Here is a 20,716-nt window from a genome sequence, read left to right as displayed (position 1 = left end):
CCACAAGCCTGCGATTCCAATGACAATGTAACAATCCAGCCAGGAAGTGATACTACACAGAAGGACATTACTACAGATGAAGAAAATTGAATGAAGAAAATAACGCAGACATTTGGGCTTGTCATAGAAGCATTGACATTTACATTGACCATTTTAGCCAAGATATATTTTTCGAAACGGATACCTAATTGACTAAATGGCAACATTATTAACATGGCTGACCACATCTATGAAGAAATTCAGTATGAAGTGTGCCAAATGAAAGGAGAACCCAGCATTGAAAATCCACACCACTTTCTAGTGCACCAAAACTAACAGAATAAGGTATTTCTGGAGATTATGTTAAATGTAATCTTTCAAAAAGTGGTTCTTGGAAACATGCGCCAATGAGTTGTAGTCAAAGTTTGTGAATTGTAATGTATTTTCAGTCTGTGACCTTGACCAACATTTGTTGCAGTTTCAGTGAAGTAGTTGAGTTTTAGGCAGTCTTGCATATTCAGTGTTGTGCATTATCATTCCCCACTTTTGTAAGAAAAACTGAAATTAAAACTGCATTTTATACAGTCACATGTTGCATGTCATGCCTTTATGGTACAAGGTAGCATGTGCATGACAAGACCATCCTCCTGCATTAGTACAATCACATATTGTATGAATCCAATAAATGTATGATGCAACTGTCATAAAATTAAATAATAAAAACTGGTAGACATTAGAGGTGTTGTATATGTTTTTAGTTACTTGTTTCCCAGGACATAAATACAAATTCACAAGTTGGAAAAATCTATGCTTTCATAATAGTTCTTTACCTGTCACTTTGGAAAAGGCAATTATTCAATTCATATCCATGATGTCAAACCCACAATTCAAAGTATGTTCAAAATATACAGTAATGGAGTGAACCTTATCACAAAACAATTCAACTATGTAGAACAAAAAACAAATTGTACAATCCCTTTTATGATATTCTGTGTAAAAAATGTACATTGCATGTGTACACGGCTTTTAAGAAGAATATATGCACACTGACATTCAATTATACATTCTATGTATAAAGTATGGCTTACTAATATTGATAAGAGTTATTTTAGCAATTGAGGCAATGCCCAAAGCAATCATTTATACAAATGTCTTAATGAGTGGACTTCAAGAGAAAGACATTATACAACTTGGCTTTCTTGGTGCAGCTTTATGTCATTTCAAAGACCCAAATTCAAAGGAACCCTAACTGTATTTGCTATAAGCCATATACAAATCAGAGTTTGGAAGACATAAGACTATTACCTTCTTCACTACACAAAAACAATTTGAGCGACAACAGCTTCCAGGAGTAATCTATAATCAATTATTTTCTAACCAGGTAGCTCTGTTGTTTATTTTTCCCCCACTGAACAATCAAATGTCTGTACCTAATGCCAAGCAGTTTCGATTTTTTGTTTTTTTGCACAGGAACAGGAACTACTCAAGCAACTCGCAAGACTCCTTGAGTAATTTGCTAGCAGCAATGGTTGAAATTAGTATCAATGTAAAACTGGCAAAACATTATTTTCAGTAAACTTGTGAGGCCAAAAGCTTTAGCAGTTGTGTCACCCTACATCAATCACATAGGTATGTATATCTATTGCATATCAAGAAAAAGTTGCCTAATGACCATAACTGCTGTTGAGTGAGCAACAACAAATCTTTAGACATCAACAACATCAAAAAGTACAATTTTATGATAAACATGCTACAACTAAATGGCTTGACTATTCAATATCTATGGACATTTATATTTTTGGACAAAAGAGAAAACTGCTGTGTGTATACTGTAACTCAGCAGAAAAGAGAAGCATGGTGGTGAAAAAAATTGGTGAAAAAGTTACTTGTGAAGGCACTACTATTGCATTTTGGTTTTAAGATTACAGCTTCTTTAAAGTTAGTTGTCCTTGTCCAAAAGGTGTCAGCCAGTGCCATGGCTACTGTAGTCAAAAACACCCTTTTTGAAAAACGACGAGAACTCACAGATGGCGTGCTTGGATAAAGGCAGCCTGCCCTCAGAGTCTGTTCGGAGAGGTGAACCAGAAGACGATGACATCACCCTGAAGAAGTTCCTCAAATACCTCTGTGAAATCAGTCAATTAATTAAATAAACATAACTATGTAAAGGAAGTTTATTTGGATTAATCAATAAGTTAACCCATGTCGGTATATTGTTACATGACATATTTCCGTGGATATATTCAGACAAATTAACTGCACCTACCTCTAAGTGACCCCGTCGTTCAGCAATCATTCTCTCATCTCGGTTTCCAAAGATTTTTTTGGGAGGAAATTCTAGAGCTGTGAGCTAGAATTGGAGACAAAGATTTAAACACATGAGCAAAACTGGTTTGTAATACACATTTGCAAGAACTGGGCATGTGTGCTGGAACAATTTACAGTTGGGCATCTTACCTCTGGATATTTCAATTTGAGACTTTTGTGCATTTCTCGAAATCGGCTGTATCGTCTAAACACAGTCCATGTTTCATCCATTACTGTGAGCTATAGGTTAAAAGGAAAACATCAAGCCAGAGCTAAAAAGCTGTATATTTACATTATTACAGTAAGACATGAAGAAGTATGATCAAGTGTAACATGTGTACATCAAAAATGCTGGTAGCCCCCTAAAAATAAGGGATCAGGAATTTAAATAATGCTAAATAGGACAAACCTTCACTTCAAATTCAAAGTGTTCATCTTTCCCCTGGCCTCGGAGAACGTAGCGAGGAATGCAAATTTTAACAGGGTCCAGGCAGTCAGAGTTGGTTCCCAGAGAATAAGATGTGACTCGCTGCTAAGGAAAACATGTAGAGAGAGGGATGAAGAGGAAATAGATGTGGAGTGAAAGATATCCTCTAATTCACAAAATAAAAATTTTATACCTTGGACTCAAGTAGCTTGATGAACAAAGACAAAGTTAATCATGCTAGTACAATCTTTATTTGTTTATCATTTTGTCAACATAAATCTTTGGAGCAGCAATCATAGGTCTTATTAAATATATTGCACAAACATATTTATCTTTCATTGATATTGCACACTCTAATATTTGACTCTCAATTTTGCCTGATATTATATACTGCATATTAAATAAAACAGTAATTTCCTCTCAATTTCCATAAACCCAAAGTGAAATTAATACACTTTTGTAAGATACCTTTGTAAATATCATCAAATATAATCAAATTCTGAACTTGATACTGAGAAATTGTCAGAGATTATCCGCTTCTTTGATCCTTTTTAGTTAAATGAACTGTTGGTCATCATTTGATTTATATTAAAGGCAAATCACCGCTATGGCATAGTTGGTTTGCTAGAGCAACAACATCTTTACATATAAAACATTTTAAAAAGCAAAAGTAGACTTTCAAGTCAAATTCTTTAAAACTTTGGCATTTATTCAAAGGTGCTCTTTAGGAATTGCAGACAGAAGGTAAACTTTATGTCTTCAGTTTGTGGCAAGTCAGTTTGTATTGTGTTATCAGTTCAGATACTCCACTATATCCTTGAGCAGCACCTATACACACTGAAAGAAGAACTTTGGGTTTCAAAACCATAATATATTGACCTAATACTTGTGTTTTATATACTAAGTGTAAGATAAGATTTTTTAACACCCTTTGCGGACTGTCTTGAAATTATCATTGAGGCATTTTTTGTTCTTAACTCACTCATGTGCTTAGGTAGACAGATTATTGATTAGAATCATAGCTTCTGAGGTGCAACCAAATTTTAACTTCCAGGAATCTGCTATGCGGCCCTCATACAGGGGATCAGAAACGTCATCTTTGCTTTTGGTCTCAGCCTGTAGTTTGCTAGCCTTGGAAAACAGAATGTCTACAACCATGCAATTATCATTTTGCCTGACAAGAAGACACCGGATGTCTGAACGTCTGCGAAGTTCAATTCCCCTATATTGGGACTGGATGGGAACCAGGTTGGAGCCTTGTGGCACAGCGTGGAACACACCCTCTTCCTGCAGCAGGCCAACATGAGTGTCAGTGAGGATGAACTGAGATAGGACATCTTGACGACTTTGGTTAGAGGAGTCTTCAATCTTGACACAAGTGTAGAGAAGAAGGCAAATGTCCGCTAGGGAGGGTTTGCCACGTCCTTCCATGTTGCCATGTAGGATATAGAGCAGGTCAGCATGGTCTTTCTTGAATCGGGATGTGATGCGAAGTTGATTGCTTAGAAGGAGGTCTGGGACATGGGACCTCCAGTCCAGGGAGAGAGACATGAGGTCTTCTTGGAGGAAAGGGTGGGCACTGGTACCTTCAACACCCTTTGATACTTTAAATATGCTGTGGAATGTTCTGCATAACGTCTGGGTAAGGTCTTTGTTGTGAGTGAATGCTACCAAGAGAGTTTCTTCAGAGGAGCCAATGAATCGGACTAGCTGGCCAGCAAAACCCACTTGAATTTCCTGGAAATCCAAGAGAGAGGATTTGTGAAAAACCTCCAAGGCCTGGTCATCTTCATGGAAACCCATTCTACTGGAAATTGCATACAACTCTGTTTCAAATAAAAGCAAACAACCTGGTTGTGATGTAGGGCTCTTGAAGTTAGCAATCTTCAGCCAGTAGATCCCCAAAAGCTGGCCAGAGGTGGCAGCGGCCTGGGGCAATAATCTGTTAAAATGCTGTAGCATCTCCAATAGTGGAAGGGACTGTAGCTCCAAAAGACTCTTTGGAAATTGCACAAGCTTCTGGAACAAGACTTCTGGATTTCCAATTTTCCCTGACAGCACATAACCTTCTGGCCATCTATTGGTGCTTTGACCAGAAAGCACACTGATGTTGTCTGAGGAATTTAAAAGATCACGATCTGCCAAATTAGCAAAAGAAACTTCCTTAGCTCCATTGCTAGATTTTGGATCCAACTCGAGCTGCAGTTGCTGAGGCTCCCTACCTACCATTGTCAGGTATGAGCTGATTAATCTGTTTGCATCTCTTTGTCTAACCTGACGGATCATTTTCTGTGTGCTTTGCAAGCATTTTCCAGCATCCTTGTAAACAGCAGTTAACTTTCCAGCAAAATATCCGATAATGTAACCCTGTTTTGCTCCCAGCATTCTAGTGATCAGATCAAAGGTCCTCTCATTTGGTTGTTTTTGATGGCGTGTCGACACTACGGTCAGATTGACACCAAAGTAGCCATTCAGAGAGATTTGAGTCTTTGCGCTTTGTCTTATTGGGACTTTAGTAGCTTTATCAGGTACAGGATGCCTTGCGTGACTTTCAGTTTGCAAAACAGATCTGTCCAGAAGCATGTTTTCTTCTTCAGTTTCTTTGGATTGGCTACACGCAAGATGTTGGTTCTTGTCAAGAATGTAACAACCTATATTGGTGTCTCTCTTTCCAGGGACATCGTAATACATGTCATTATTGTTTGTGACAGCTGTTGATATGTCTATATAGTCGGTCCCAATGTCACACTTATGGTGCTTGGTCTCTGTTTGATCCAGTTTTTCTCGATGTACCGTCACCCCAACATGCCACCACTTGGCTGTGTTACCTTGTCTACAAGGTAGACTCTCGTTTTTGATTGAGACTTTGGTTGTCTTTTCTGGATGGTCTGCTTTATCTAAATCTGAGTGATCTTCCCCTTCTTGTTCTTCTGAAGATGTTTTACTGCCATTCAAGTAGGTACTATTCTCATGCCAAGGAACATGCAGGAAACTCCGCCACAGCAAGGGCATGGAGTTTATCTGTGTGGACAAGGGGGGTATCCATAACTATAATTTCAGAAGAGGTCAGGGCTCTTTGAATTGTAATACATTTGGTTTCAATTTCCACCCCAATTAGGTCCTAAGAATTAATCTCCTTCAATGAACACACTGCAATTCAAGCAGCAGCAAAAATACAGCACTTTTGAAAAATTGAGTGAAGGGATTTCTCTGAATTAAATGTAAAATTAGATGACAGAGCAAACTGCTAGAGCAGTAAAACAAATAAAATAATAACAAGAATAATAATTCAAAAATTGCTGATATAGTATACAATTAAAGTTTTCAAGAGAAACAAGAGTATGCAATAACTTAAAAGATGCAACATACAAATGAATTATGCACGACAGACAATTTATGTTCAAGGATTGCTGACAAAATTATGATTACGGTTATCCACAGCTAAACTGTTACAAACTCTTACCTCATATTTCAGTTTCCTTGGATTTACATGATTTTGTTGCTTGTCATCATCCTGACAAAAAAGAAAATGTTAGATTTCATTGACCCACAACATTGAAAACACTAGTTACATTTAATTTGGATTTCAACATTTAGGAAAGGTTGCAAGTCAAAGAATTATGGTTCCTGTGATAAAAACAAAACCATTACAAATTAATGAAATTATAAAACAGAATAAACATTTTAATTGTGAGCCAGGTTGGGGAAAGGAAATCAAAGCTTGTAAATAATTAAATACATATAAAATGTGACCCACGGGAACTTCAATTGGTCAGCAGAACCACAGTGGAGAATTATGGGAAAGACGTGCAGATTGTAAACATTCTTTATACATCCCACGGTGCAGCTTACCTCATCTGTTAGTCTTACAGACCTAAATTCATTAACTTCCTCCTCCTCCTGTAGAATTGCATTTTTAAATTTGTTATGCAGTTACAAAGGGATTGGGACCCATGTTAGCATCTACTATAATATTGTATCTAGTTTTAACTGAGGTTCTTGAAAATATAGGGGACTTACACCTTCATCCAAACACTGCATGGAAATTACATGCGTGACCCTCTCAAAAATCTACCCCACGTCATTGATACTAACCTTCAGTGACTCAGATGAAAATGAAAGATCAACGGTGTCCCCATTCAGGAGATTAATCTTCTGTAATCTTCTTTGAACCTCCTCCTCAATGTATGCATTGATCCTGTCATAGAACAAGGCATGTAATAAGGGTTAGCAACAATTTAAAAGATGACAAGTTCACAAAACCTTCCAGGTACCAATTGTGTCAAATGTCATTTGTTGCAAGTAATGACAGTGATGAAACCCATGATCATTCATAATTAGTTCCAGAACTCAACATCCCAGTTACACAATGTGCAAGTGCTCCTTTTCAAACATGGAGGACTGTGCTCACCTTTCGTCTGCAATGGGCAGTACACCCGGGAGGCTTGCGATGATGGGGCTGACTGGAGAGTTGGTGTGACTGCTCTTGTCATCTCCACTCACCGAGTGGCTCCTCCCACTCCCTTCACTCTCACTGATCCTCTGCTTCAGCTTCAGGATCTCACGCTCCACTCTGAGGACAATGGTGGATCACACTGGTTTCATATATCCACAGAAAGACTATCTAGTAAGTAGTTATTTATTACTCAACTACCCATTACTAAATCATTAAGTTAAGAAATAATAACATAGTAAAGTAGAAAGTAATTGGTGGCCAGGATGTGACTACAAAGCAGTAGAAAGTAATTGGTGGCCAGGATGTGACTACAAAGCAGTAAGCAACTAAATTTTCCCCCCAAAAATAAAATAATGCATCAACTAACTAAAATCCCATCTATTCCTTCTATTTGTTTATCTTATGGTGAAATTTGAGTGACGAGTTAAAGTCAGATTACAGTCAATAACAGGTTACAGACCTTTCCTGGTCTAGCTCTGGAGCGGCCCGTGCTGTGTTCAGGATTGACCCTTTATGTTTCAGCTCCTCGTTCTCAGGCTCCAGTGAGATGCTACGCCTCAGGGCACAGTGCCTTCTCTGGAGGCGTGCGACGGCCTGCTCCAAAGCCTCTCGCTGCTGCTTTCCCCGCGACTCTAAGATCTCCTTCTCCTTCCTTCGAACCTTCTCCTCCTGCCGCGCCACGTTGGCCGTGAACTCGTACGTGTCGTGGAGTTGCTGGAGCTGCTCGGCACTGGCACAGTGCAGCATCAGCTGCTCCTTCTTCTCCTCGAGCTCCTTCTCCACCTGGTACAGTGTGTTGTCCAGGGCCGGGGGGCTGTCGCGGCCGCTGTCCCCGCCGGCGTTGCCTCGTTCGAGCAGCTCGGTAGCTCTTTGCCTCTCCTCCGCAACTGCTGGCAGGTGGCTGTCTGCCAGGGTGGCTAACTGGCGCTCCTTGGACTGAAGGCGCTGCTCGGCCTGCTTGATTCGCTGCTCCTCCTGGAAAAGCACCGTGGCGTCCTGTGCTCCCTTCTCTTGGGTTTCCCGTAGCTGCCGCTGACGGTCCTTGTGGGCCTGGACCAGTAGGGCTAGGGTAGCACGTTCGGCTGCAACCTCCTTCTCCAGACGCTCCTTCTGCATTCGAAGCCCCTCCTCCAGCTGGCTTAGCTCCTCTACCTGGGCGGCCTTAAAGTCTGTATAGCTTGCCTGAGCGGCGCGTACCTCATTCAAGGACTCTTCACCATCAGGGCGCTCACAGGCCTCCTTGGCACGGAGCAGGACCTCACGGATCTCGGCAAGGGCGCAGCTCTCGTTTTCCAGACGCCTGCGATCCTCGCGGGTCAGGAGTGCGGTGGCCGCCTCGTGGCGTTCGCGAAGCTGCTCCTCCAAACGCCCGACCACACTCAGCTGCTCGCGCTCCTGCTCCTCCAAGCGCCTGCGCTCCGCTTCCAACCTCACCTCCTGCTCCTCGCGCTCGCGTTTCAGCCGCTCCAGCTCGCGGTAGATTTCCGTCTGCTCTGCGCGCTCGGCCGCCTCCTGCTGGCGCCGCACCTCCACGTCCTGCGCCTCCCGCTCGTTCCACTCTTCCTGCTGCTTTCGCTGCTGCCGTCTTTGCAGGTCCAGCTCTTGAGTGTCGCGGCCTCGCTCCTCCTCAAAGCGCTCCTTCTCGGCCAGGAGGTCGCGGAGGCGGCTCTCGATGTCCTGGCTGCGGCAGCGGAGGCTCTCCTCTTGGCGCCGGATGCGGAGCTGGACCTGCTCCGACTCCTTCCGCTGGGACTCCACCTCCTGCTGCAGGCGCTCCAGCTCGGCCTTCTCACACTTCTGCTTCTCCTCCATCTCCTTGATCAGCCTCCTGTAGCCCGACCAGACCCAGCGTGAAAACTCACCAGCCATTTTTCCTCATGTCACTGAACTATATATTTCTATAGCAAATCACCTTTTCAGTGCAGTTTCAGAAAAGGTAGGAACAGTGTAGGTTATTATACATTCATCAATAGTTGGCAATACTTCGCACTGCGGCAAATGCATTTTTACATCCGAGATTCCAAGTTATAACAACAACTAGAGGGTACAATTTCTAGGGAAATTGTGGGGTGTGCTCGCGTCGGTTGCAGATGGGTGCGTTTTTTAGCTAAATTTTTACAACTGATATTTCTGTAGATTTTATATAAAAATGCATACTTATTATTTATGAAGATTGCATAGCTTTAAAAGCATACATTTGTTGCTGCTCATCTACAACTCAAAATACTAAGAGTGACGTGTAGACTGAAACGGTTGTCTTCTCATATACCCTGCAAGAGGGCATGCTGATTGGCTATATAGAAGCCTCATAGTTGAAAAGTTGGATTAAAACAGGAGAAAACGGGCAATCCGGTGTAAAAATGGCCCTAAGTTTTCTAGTGGTATTCTTCTAGTGATATTTTCAAGCATTTTCAATATATATTTTTTTGCCAGCTCATATTGCATTTATTCATTAATAAAGAACCCCCTCTGAAACAAGCTTATTCTAACAACGTTGTCACCGGCAATATCTCAGATGGAATCGCGATTCAAACATTACCCCTCTGTGACATGCTTGCATGTAAAAAAGGGCTATACAAATACATTTGTTTTGATTACCATCTGCTAACTGAAAATATGCCCCCAAAAACGTAAATAAGCTTGACATTTATTTGGGGGAAATTGTCTCGTTCAAAAAAAGCTTACTGGAAGCGATGATTGTCAGTAACAATGCCAAATGTGACCATCTGAGTGGGGACTTGTGAGTGACAGGTGTCTGGCAGCCTGCTTTTCTATTATTGGGCCTTCGGCGAGCACAACCATTGTTCTCTCTCCCTGTCACACACACACACACTATGAAGGTGAGTGGTAGCTGATATGCCCATTTTGATATTTTTTGTGTTTCTATTTTGTGTTCCTGCTCTAGGTGCCACCAACATTTTAAACAATTAATTTTCTGAACTTTATTTTAAAAGATAGGGAGGGCTTAGCCCTGTTAGTCCATTCATACCAGCCACCCCTGGATAGGAGAATTCTGATGCCTTTTTTTTTTTAGCTTATGTGCATTTTTTTTATGTTATATGTATCAGAACCCGCGCAAAAGACCATGCAACGAACACAGTGAGCTGCTATTTCAGGTTTGTTTCCCGCTATTCCTTCGACTGCCTGCGAACTGTTGCTTGTCTACCACCATGCTACGCATTATACACAAAGTATGCCATATCTCAAACACAAAAGACAAACAATTTAACATATTTGAGACATGTGATCAGATGACTGTCAAAGAAAATGTAATGATTTCTTTTCACACCTTTTATGCTCCAGCTTTTCCAGTTCTTCCCGTTGCTGTCTTTCAAACTCTAACCTTTTGTAAGAGCAGACACAAATGACTTACATGAAGATAAAAGAAGTTATGAGGCACACAAAACTAAAAGGGACTTCAAGGCTTGTGAGCAATATACAAAGGTTGCATGAAATACATGATATGACTGGTTTCATACAAAGCAATGGATGTCAAGCTCAATCACATTATTAAGCATCAAAATAATGATGATAGCAAGCAAACAAGACAATGAAGACTCATAAAAAAACGAGACTTGTGTGTGTGTTCAACACGGTAGACCAATGAGTGCATTGTTAAAAATAAGCTATCAACATTGAACACTCATGGCGTCTACCTGAGAAAGATGGGCCCCCTTTCAGTGAAGAAACTGCCAAGGGAGGGGGGGTTGGGAAAAGGTAAAGATAATTGATAAAAAATTATATTTGCTTGAAAACTGACAAATTATACCACAGATTAAACCAACAAAGCATCCTATTAATGATAACAATATGGTGTTTTTCACCATTTATGTTCAACTATTATTTTAGCTGTATACAGTGAGGGAAAAAAATATTTGATCCCCTGCTGATTTTGTACGTTTGCCCACTGACAAAGAAATGATCAGTCTATAATTTTAATGGTAGGTTTATTTGAACAGTAAGACACAGAATAACAAACATAAAATCCAGAAAAATGCATGTCAAAATTGTTCTAAATTGATTTGCGTGAAATAAGTATTTGACCCCTCTGCAAAACCTGACTTAGTGGTGGCAAAACCCAAGGGGGACCTTGCGGGCGCTGCAGGATTTCAGTCCTTCACGGCGTAGTGTGTTACCAATTGTTTTCTTGGTGACCATGGTCCCAGCTGCCTTGAGATCATTGACAAGATCCTCCTGTGTAGTTCTGGGCTGATTCCTCACTGTTCTCATGATCATTGCAACTCCACGAGGTAAGATATGTATGGAGTCCCAGACCGAGGGAAATTGACAGTTCTTTAGTGTTTCTTCCATTTGGGAATTGTAGTTTGGAATCTGATTGATTGCTTCTGTAGACAGGTGTCTTTTATACAGGTAACTAACTGAGATTAGGAGCACACCCAAACTGAGATTAGGAGCACTCCCTTTAAGAGTGTGCTCCTAATCTCAGTTTGTTTCCTGTATAAAAGACACCTGGGAGACAGAAATCTTTCTGATCAAGAGGGGGTCAAATACTTATTTTACTCATTAAAATGTAAATCAATTTATAAAAATGTTGACGTGTTTTTCTGGATTTTGTTGTTGTTATTCAGTCTCTCACTGTTCAAATAAACTTACCATTAAAGTTATAGACTGAATTTCTTTGTCAGTGGGAAAACATACAAAATCATCAGGGGATCAAATAATGTTTTCCCTCACTGTATATTAACCACTAGATTTTAGATGCTTTTGTGGGATGTCTATTATTGATCCATTCTACATGTCTGTACAATCTACATTAATTAACATTAACTATTTATGTATCCCCTCAGCTATAAAGCTTTAAAATGATAGGTAATGTTAATAGGAATGAATTAAATTACTTGAAATGTTTTTGTCTTGGTTGTATGGGATGGGTTGTTTTGTTTGTCATGTTGTATGCTTGTATGCTGCAACCAAATTGCCCTCAGGAAATAACGAAGACGATCTGAACTGAACTTTGAAAGACCAAAATTACATCACTGGTATTTATCAAAACAACAAATGTACCAAGTTCTCCACAAGGCGGCAATAGAAACCACACTTTTGCTTGTCTTCATAAAAAAAAGAATTAAAAAAAATTAAGACAAAGATGAAGGCCATACAGTTTGAATAGAGAGGTGAAAAGCAGTCATTTTCAGATCGTACCATTAAGTTTGTGTATTGTAATCCCTGAATGTGATTATGAACAGGTGAGTAGCAATGCCAGAAAGGAACGTCCGCATATGGGGGTGGAGAACTAGCAACTCCAGAGAATGTAAGGGCTGTTTATCAATCCACGTTTTTTTCCCCGTTCTTGTGTTCAATCTAACGAAAACAAGTCACCAAGATCGCCAAAAATACCCGGAAATCTTCTTGATTTCCCCTTTTTAATTGAGGATTGCATCGGATGGTGACTTGGTCAGCGAGAACGCATCTGATTTCCCAGAAGTCATTGCAAGAACACACGCATCTCAAATCTTCTGGCAAGACACTTGGCAAGAACGTTCTTCTCAAGAACGCAAGTACTTTCTTAGCGTTCTTTGGATTGATAAACAGCCAAGGTGTTGCATTACATAGAGGGAGCTGATGACAGTCCCACAAGCACTTAAATGCATATTTTGTCTTCTATCTCTTGTACATTTCTTTTTTTTTTTTGAAAAAAACGAAGCAAAGACACTCACCCTGGGTTGTAAAGCATGACGGTGGAAAGGTTCTCACATGACTGGGAAAGATCTGTCATTGACAAACTGAAAGAGGAGAGTAGCCCACTCTACAAAAATCCAGACACAAAAATGCAATCAGTATGACAAACCTGATCAATTATTAGCAAACAGTATTCTACCAAGATCATGCTAAATGTGTTGTTCCCCATCATGCTAATGTACCTGACTAAATATGCTACACGACATCTTGGAGAGAAATAAAGAGAAGGAAAGAGAGAAAGGAACAGACGAAGTTGAGGGTACCTTCTATGCCTTACCTTCCTTTTTTCCCTTAATTTAGCTGCCTCTTTAGGGTGGTTGAAACGAAACATGTTTGTTCTGCCTAGCAGGATGACAGCACCTGACAAACAAGGAGAGATGAAAATCCCTTGGAAACGGCCAAGGACCAACCACCATTCACCAACTGTCACCAGAGTAAATGCGTGGGGTAGCCCGGTCCATAGTACCTTGGTTGAGCGGTGCTGGCTCTGTCACTTGCACCCCATTTACTGAACATTGGGCCCCGTTGAGCGGTATCAGGGTGACAGTGCCGGTCTGGTTCTCAAACATGCAGTGTTTGCTCTCCAGGTCCAACCCATGGAGAACTGGCAAGAAAAATAGAGACACAGGCAAAAAGAGAGAAGCAGAGAAAGAGGGAAAAACAGGCAAAGAAAGAGATGAGAGTGAGACACTGAAATGGCGTCAATGGCATGCCCGTATGTTCCCTTTCCCCAATGTATTGTGTAATTTTATGTGTAATGAAATGCTTCGCATTTCCGACAGATTTTCCCTGACACGTGTCAGCATTAGGCTTATCAAGAGGAGCCACGTACTGATATCCTGCTCTGTTGATGCGTCATCCCGGCCAACATATGTCCTGCCCTCCTGAAAAAACAACACGTAAGCATGTCAAATACAAGTGGATTTTAGCTAAGTTAATAAACAAAAAACTAAACCCAAACACAAGAATTGATTTCACGGGACGGGGCCAAGATGTTAAATCAATCCGTGGGATAGCCAGAAGGGAGCAATTAGGAACATATGACACAGAAAAAGAACATTGATGTCACGGAGTTTGCCTCTTGAGAATCAGACCTTTAGATGGTAGAGGATAATCCCAGTGCTAAGGAGGTCATCGTCAATTCCGATAAGGTGCGGCAACTCGGAGTCTAGGACCACACCGATCCCCTCTTTTCTTAGGGCAAGGGTCTCTTCCTGTGTGATGATAATGCAAGGAGGAAAATCAAACAGAGGTGCTTTTTTTGGCTCAAGTCAATTCCATCTCCGAGTTGCATCAATGCATTCAGGGTTAACTACATTGATTCAAGGTTTGGTACAGATATGTTGGTTTTGACCCATTCTGCTGTGTATGCTGACCTTCAGAATGTTCTGAGTTTCATTCCATTTGTTAGTCCACTCCTTAGTCAGCTCTCGTACCTGTAGTAGATAAACTGATGTCGTCATATTCTCAGGAAAGGTTTAAGAAGATTACTTCATACTAAAACAACATTTACTTAATTGGTTGTTTTATAAAGTGTTCACAAGTAAAGGATCCTTTCAAATACAAGGGTCTTACCCTTGCTTCATTCTGGTGCAGTTTCTCCTCCATGCTCAAGGCGGTGGGAGAATCGAGCAGAGCAATCTGGATAAACAAACAAGGATCAATGTATTTGTGGACTGCATTGGGATACAAAGTAAACTGATACCATATGGGAGACCAGGCAAAGTTTGAGATGTCTGAGAAACCAATAAAATCACAAAGACAATTCTCGAACTCGCCATAAAATAAAATGCATCATTTCACAACTAGTATTTGTAGAACTCAATATCATATCTGCTGATACATTGCTCCAAATGGACAACATTATCATTTAGTGATTGATAAATAAGTAACAGCAAAATTCCTACCTGGTTCCCCTGGATGAGGAGTGCTTTTAGTCGGGCGATTTCTGCCCTCAGTTCCCTGATGAGCTTGACGTTGGAGTCCTCGTTGATTGTGGGCTTGTTGATGATGTTCTTGGCACGGTTGGCGTAGCGAAGTGTGCTCAGCGTCTCTCCATAGTTGACGTCAGCAGGTGAAAGGGCTATTACGACAAGAATTTGAAAAGTAACTTTGCTTGCTTTTCATGTAATTTCCAACATGTCTTCAATCTTTATTTGATTAGGTTTTTGACTCACTTGCGATCATGATGGTCTTGGAGTTGCCTCCAAGACTGTCTTTCAGCAGCCAGGTCAGCACCGAGTCTCTGTAAGGCACGAACACCTGCTTCTTCTTTAGGTTGGTGTTTACTGCATCCTGGGTGAGGTCAGCTGGAGTACGAGAGGGTGTGTTGGGTAGAGGTGCTCAACAAGCAATAGCTAGAACAATTCATTGCTATAAGATGAATACGGACACGTGAGTGGAATAATTCAATTACGATTGATGGACAATTTGTTAAAACGCGCCCATTTATGATTTCGTGATGCCACCCTAGACCTAGTGAGACCCACTCAAGGCACCCACCCAAAGCGGAGATGACATTGCCCAGGGTAACCAGAGATTTGTTGATGTTGCTTCCTTCCTTTAGCCTGACACCTGTGGCTCCCGTGGCGTCCGCCCTCTCACTGCCTGCCAGGTCCACCAGGTGGATCTTACTGACTGTCTCGCAAGGCATCTCTGCATCAAACTTTGCCTGAAAAGTCAATAAAAACATGTGAGGTTGACTATTAAAGTAGATGCTGACCCAACACTTCGTTTTTTTTATTGGTTAACCATTTAAAAACAAGTCAAGCAACGCCATGGAACGTGTGATCCAGATGGATTGAAGACATTCAAACATTTCTATATAATCCAATCATGGCAAACACTGTTGCATATCATCGGAGTATGCCATATATAGTGTCAGGACACAACAATGTGGAATTACTGGTTTTGAACGATACTAAAGCAATAGAGAGTACATCCTTTCATTTATATTACATTTGATTTCATTTGTTTATTATCTTATTAACCAAGAACAATAATTTATTCCCATGGTAGCCAAGAGTAGTAGTTTGTTTCTACAGTGAAGCTGAAGTGACAAGCATGACGTCCCACCTGAGTGAAGTTGATGGTGAAGATGGCGTGCGAGCGGCTGCTGGTGTCGTTCATGTCTGTGCTTGCCGTGGTGCGGTTGATGTTCCCTGCTTCCATCAGCTCCTCCACGTCACTATAGTTCTGCACCAGATGCTTTGACAAGTCTGGGGTCACCATACGTGTTAAAATGTATTATGTTAACAGACAGCTGTATATCAATGACAAATAATTATATTCAAGTCTATCAATATAAGAGTGGAATATGATGTGTTATAATGGATTTATCATTTTGTTCAAAAAGAATACAAAACAAATCTTTTAGTTACATTGGGCAAATGGTTTGAACTGTTAGCTGTGAATGATTTTCTGTCTGAAAATACAATGGAAACCTTTATAGAAAAATACTTTTATAGAAAAATGAAATAATATGAATTGCAACCTTGTTGTCATGTTGTTATATTGCACTAAAATTCTCTCAAAAATCCAGGACCTTTTTTCTTCTTTTTTGGGTGAAAAAGCATATATGAATCAACTAAAACTACAAGCCTAGTGTTGTAAGTGACCAGTGCAATCTTACCCTCCACATAGGGTCCATCTTTGGGGTGCTCTCTCACCCTCAGGTTGTAAGTCTGTGTGGACTTTCTTCGGAGCAGGTCTCTGACGCGCTCATTGTAGATCTCCAAATAACTGAAAAAGACGCAGTCCAAAAGATAGCTGTCATGGCTAAGGTTGGTGCACTGATAAACGGAAGATAACCGGAGCCACGAGAGTCTTTAATCGTCTCAAGTTGGCCTCAAACCCAATGTCTGAGCTACAAAGTCTGCAGTTGTTTATTTTTGGAAGATAAGTGATCGACTGCAGACTTGCTCATCGATGTCTTTGCTCCAAGTCTCAGATTCCCTTTCCTTTGCTGTATTGATATATAAATCACCCAAAAACACTTCTACCCCGTTTGTTCTCTCACCTGACTTCCGTGCGGAAAGAGGCCTCATCCCATCGTGTCATCCCAGCAATGCGGCTGAAAAGACCCTCACATATTCTTGGGATGAGTCCTGCATCTTCCTAAGGATAATTGGACGTGAACCAAATTGTGCTATCAATTATCAGTACTCCATAGGGCAGTAGTTCCCAACCCTGGTCCTTGGAACCCCCTGTCCTGCATGTTTTAGTTGTTTCCCTGCTCCAACAGGGAATTCAAATGAATGGTCATTAAAAGGCTTCTGCAGAGCTAGATAACAACCCATTCATTTGAATGAGGTGTGTTGGAGCAGGGAAACATCTAAAACATGTAGGACAGGGGGTCCCGAGGACCAGGGTTGGGAACCACTGCCATAGGGTGCTTATACTAATGTGGATTAGCTTCGGATTCAATGACAGATAAGAAACATCATTTTGAAAAAACCCAAGACACCTTGCTAACTCCAGACCACCCCCCATCCCAATTCCTGAAAAGTGAAACAGAGAAAAGACAGAGCCCTGTTTACAGAGTTTGTTTATGTCAGCACATCTTATTGGAGTCCCAATAGCAAAGTTAATGATGTATGCTTTTGTATCAGTAAATTCATAGTTGTCTCACTGGGTTGCCCATCATGGTGTAAGACTTTCCAGAGCCCGTCTGGCCATAGGCGAAGATACAAGCATTGTAGCCTTCGAAGGCAGCCTTCAGAACATCAGAGCCCAGATCTTTAAAAACCTGCAAACAGTGGAGTACAGATGTGGAAACATTGGTACTGTAATAAATAGAGCTGGATTCAATAGTATGCTTCAAATGTTTGACATGCTTTCCCTCTCTGCTATTTTGAAACTCATGTCCTCTTCAAAACATATCGGTGCACACTGTATTCTTTAGTTCACTGGCCCTTCCCTGCATACTTGTTGAAATGACTGGTTAACTTATTTATGATAACTAGTTAGCTCTTTGGTCTCATCCCCTTAATTATTCAACTTGCTGCACCAAGCATCTCCTACATACACCAGCTGGTTTTCTCTCCAAATTCATTTCAAAGTCCCCAAATCTAAAACATTCCTTGGTCTCTCATTTCAGTCTGCCACTGCCACAGAATGGAAAACATTACTCAAGTCCCTGAAACTGGAAACATTTATCACCATATCTGCCTTGAAAGATTCAATCAAGGACATTCTCACAGATAGATGCAAATGTTTTCACACCAAATTGTAAAAATAAATTGTGTCACCATGTTTTTGGGGGAGATGGATGGTATGTAACTTGCTCGTTTATACTGTTGTTCTCTTAAAATCCTTGTTTTTAATGTGTTTTATCTTTTCCCCGTTTCCTAGAGAGGTTCTAGAATGGGGAGCCAAGCTGGTGCCAGTTTTACTGTTAGAGGGGCCAGTTGGTAGACATTATTGTTGTCATATAGTTATCTTCCCTGCATTGCAGGTATTAACAGGCAAAAGATGATGTTTATAATTATTCAGACTCTACATTTAGGGGGACCACGAGGGGGTCCAATCTTGTTGTCACAGGGGCACAATTTCTTCTCAAGTGACTTTTGCCACTGTAAATACACATTTGTTCTAAATGACTTGCCTGCTTAAAAGACTAAAAACGACTATAATAACACTGTCAAAGGTTAATAAAAGAAGAGTAAAAACTAAAGATACTAAAACAAACTTCTAATTAGCGGCACAGGTTTTCTTATACCATTTAATGAGCCATTATAATAAAACTATGTTTACTGTAATGTTATAATGCATTGGAAAGTTATTTTCCTTAAAAAATAAATGGGATGGGATTTTCCACTCTATTTTAGAAGGGTTACATACTATTGATTACTTCATCAACATGATACAATAAAACATGACAAGACACACACTTGTATTAGGTCAGAGTGTAGAATATCAACAGAGATTGCTGGCAACCAACCAGCTGTGACAAAAAAAAAAAAACATGATAAATGTAGGTGCACATGCATGCAAGAACCACAGCAATTGTTCTACCCTTGAAGTTGACAAGGGAAAAAACCCTCCACCATAATTAAGATTATCTTGGAACAAGGGGACAATTTAAAGCAGCTTTGAGCAATAATCTGATTTGAACCCAACACACATTTCCTAGGCAGAACAGTTTTTTCTGACAAAGATTAAACTTGTTTTGTTTTTTTTACCTTTTCTTGAGATACGAAACTGGTGCTTTTGGAGTCAGAGGAGTCATAGGAAAAGTCATATGTGAAGGTCTTGGTTCTCTCTCTCACAGAATCCCCAGTGATTCCATCTGTCATCTTATGAAAGAATTGCATAATACAATTAAGCATCGACCAACATAGTCTATTCATTCTTTTAAAAGCAGGTTTTTATTAACAAAGTATACACATCAAGTAAATGTGATTATGCTATAATCTAGTATTTTGATCACTTCCCTGCAATGCGTTTCTTTTAAAGCTACTCATGCATCAGACTTGACCTGTAATCCTAAAATAAATCACCTTTAGGTTTGAAATAGTAGTCTTTGTTCCCTCCATTCCAATAATGCATTTTGCAGTCAGATCCTTCTCCCTGTGACAAAGAAATCAAACAAAACAATACTGACATTGCACATGTTTATCACATCAAGTTTATCAGCCATGCTATTTTCTGGGCAAGTGCATAATCAAATTCTCTCAAACCTCGAGAACCCCAAATAACCCTCAATTCTTGGCTGGGCTATTGTGAGATTACCAATAAGTCTGAAAACGTACTATTCAAAATGCCTTATAAACTGCCAAATGCCAAACTGTCTTAAGTTATTATACAAGTTCCACGTGTTAAATATTACTCTTTTCAGTAACCCTAACTTTCTTGAGATTTGTAAAGGCCTAGGTTTTGTTTCGTTTCTGTACTGCATGCATTAACTCAAATAAAATTAATGGTCAACATGTTATAAATCGGTAGCTTGCAGTATGATGTAAAGTAAATAAATAACACAAGTCAAGATACTATTCATTTCCCCATGCTTTGTCATCTTTGGAAATATACCCCTATTTCTTAAACTCCACACTTTTTGGTGGGTTAGAGAAAGGTTCATCTACTGAATTCGAATTACATTCCCTAGTTAAGTTTGCGAAGATGTTATATTCGCGTGCTCATGAAGTCAGTGTGTCATGTGACATGAATTGATGTTATATTATTAAAAAAACATGTTGATGTTCCACTGCGACAATGTCACGAGCTAGTTACACAAATTAGCATTATTTACATTGTACATCTGGAAACAGGAATCACCTCGAACAATAAGCATGTAGCCATATGTTCGTTGTTTCACTTACCGCCTGTTCATCGGCCTGAGCCGGACAGCTACCCGTACCGATGCCATTACACATCCCTCTCTATTGTTGGTGCGTCCACGGTGCTTTATCCAGTTATTCTGGTGATTGATACGACTTCAACCTTGTTCTTGACAGTCGATCTGAGTTATCTTACTGCCAGGGTTAGCTCACTATTTCACAACAGGTGAAAAAGCTCCACTTGTTCGTTCATCACTGTGCACCCTCTCGTCCTCCCTGTGAACTCACTGCAAATTTATTAGCTATCACTTGCTAGCTTTTAGCATTGCAGAAAGTAATCAAACTCCAGGGGCGTCACCATGCGTCATCAGCTGATAAATCGCAAAGCTGATACGGAAACTTGTAGAGGACATATGTTGTTGTTTAAAAACAAATCTTAGGTCAGTGTTTTAACTACTTTTGTCCACATGTTGCTCTGTGTAGCGTTAAATAATAGGTTGAAACCCGAAAAAAAACTATATATTGCCCACGTTTGAACGCTTTGAATATAATGTCAAATTAATCTTACTC

The 20,716-nt window shown here is 40.4% G+C and overlaps 1 protein-coding gene across 8 annotated transcripts; it reads right to left on the bottom strand.

The window, feature by feature from the left end:
* Window positions 1-717: 717 nt before the first annotated feature.
* Window positions 718-20,578, bottom strand: kif16ba (kinesin family member 16Ba). 8 transcript variants are annotated; one of them, XM_084684964.1, is made up of 28 exons: window positions 20,189-20,572; window positions 19,370-19,439; window positions 19,052-19,165; window positions 17,500-17,616; window positions 16,888-16,985; window positions 16,501-16,610; window positions 15,945-16,087; window positions 15,372-15,540; window positions 15,047-15,178; window positions 14,777-14,952; window positions 14,445-14,510; window positions 14,246-14,305; window positions 13,964-14,083; window positions 13,702-13,753; window positions 13,336-13,473; window positions 13,147-13,229; window positions 12,848-12,936; window positions 10,826-10,858; window positions 10,459-10,512; window positions 7,630-8,997; window positions 7,125-7,286; window positions 6,809-6,911; window positions 6,566-6,613; window positions 6,177-6,227; window positions 2,696-2,818; window positions 2,437-2,526; window positions 2,246-2,329; window positions 718-2,104 (listed from the first exon to the last, which is right to left on the bottom strand). In XM_084684964.1, the coding sequence occupies exons 1-28, from the start codon at window positions 20,233-20,235 to the stop codon at window positions 1,943-1,945; spliced, it is 4,062 nt and encodes a 1,353-aa protein (XP_084541090.1). In that variant the 5' UTR covers window positions 20,236-20,572; the 3' UTR covers window positions 718-1,942. The 8 variants fall into 8 exon arrangements, with proteins under 8 accessions (XP_084541090.1, XP_084541091.1, XP_084541092.1 ...); XM_084684965.1 differs by having other exon boundaries at window positions 2,696-2,815; XM_084684966.1 differs by lacking the exon at window positions 6,566-6,613.
* Between the last annotated feature and the right edge of the window lie 138 nt (window positions 20,579-20,716).

Source organism: Hypomesus nipponensis, chromosome 21 (genome assembly GCF_054491055.1).
Source record: "Hypomesus nipponensis isolate SF chromosome 21, ASM5449105v1, whole genome shotgun sequence".
NCBI lineage: Eukaryota > Metazoa > Chordata > Actinopteri > Osmeriformes > Osmeridae > Hypomesus > Hypomesus nipponensis.
The sequence above is the reverse complement of the archived record's forward strand: the minus strand, read 5'-3'. Positions and strand labels throughout refer to the sequence as shown.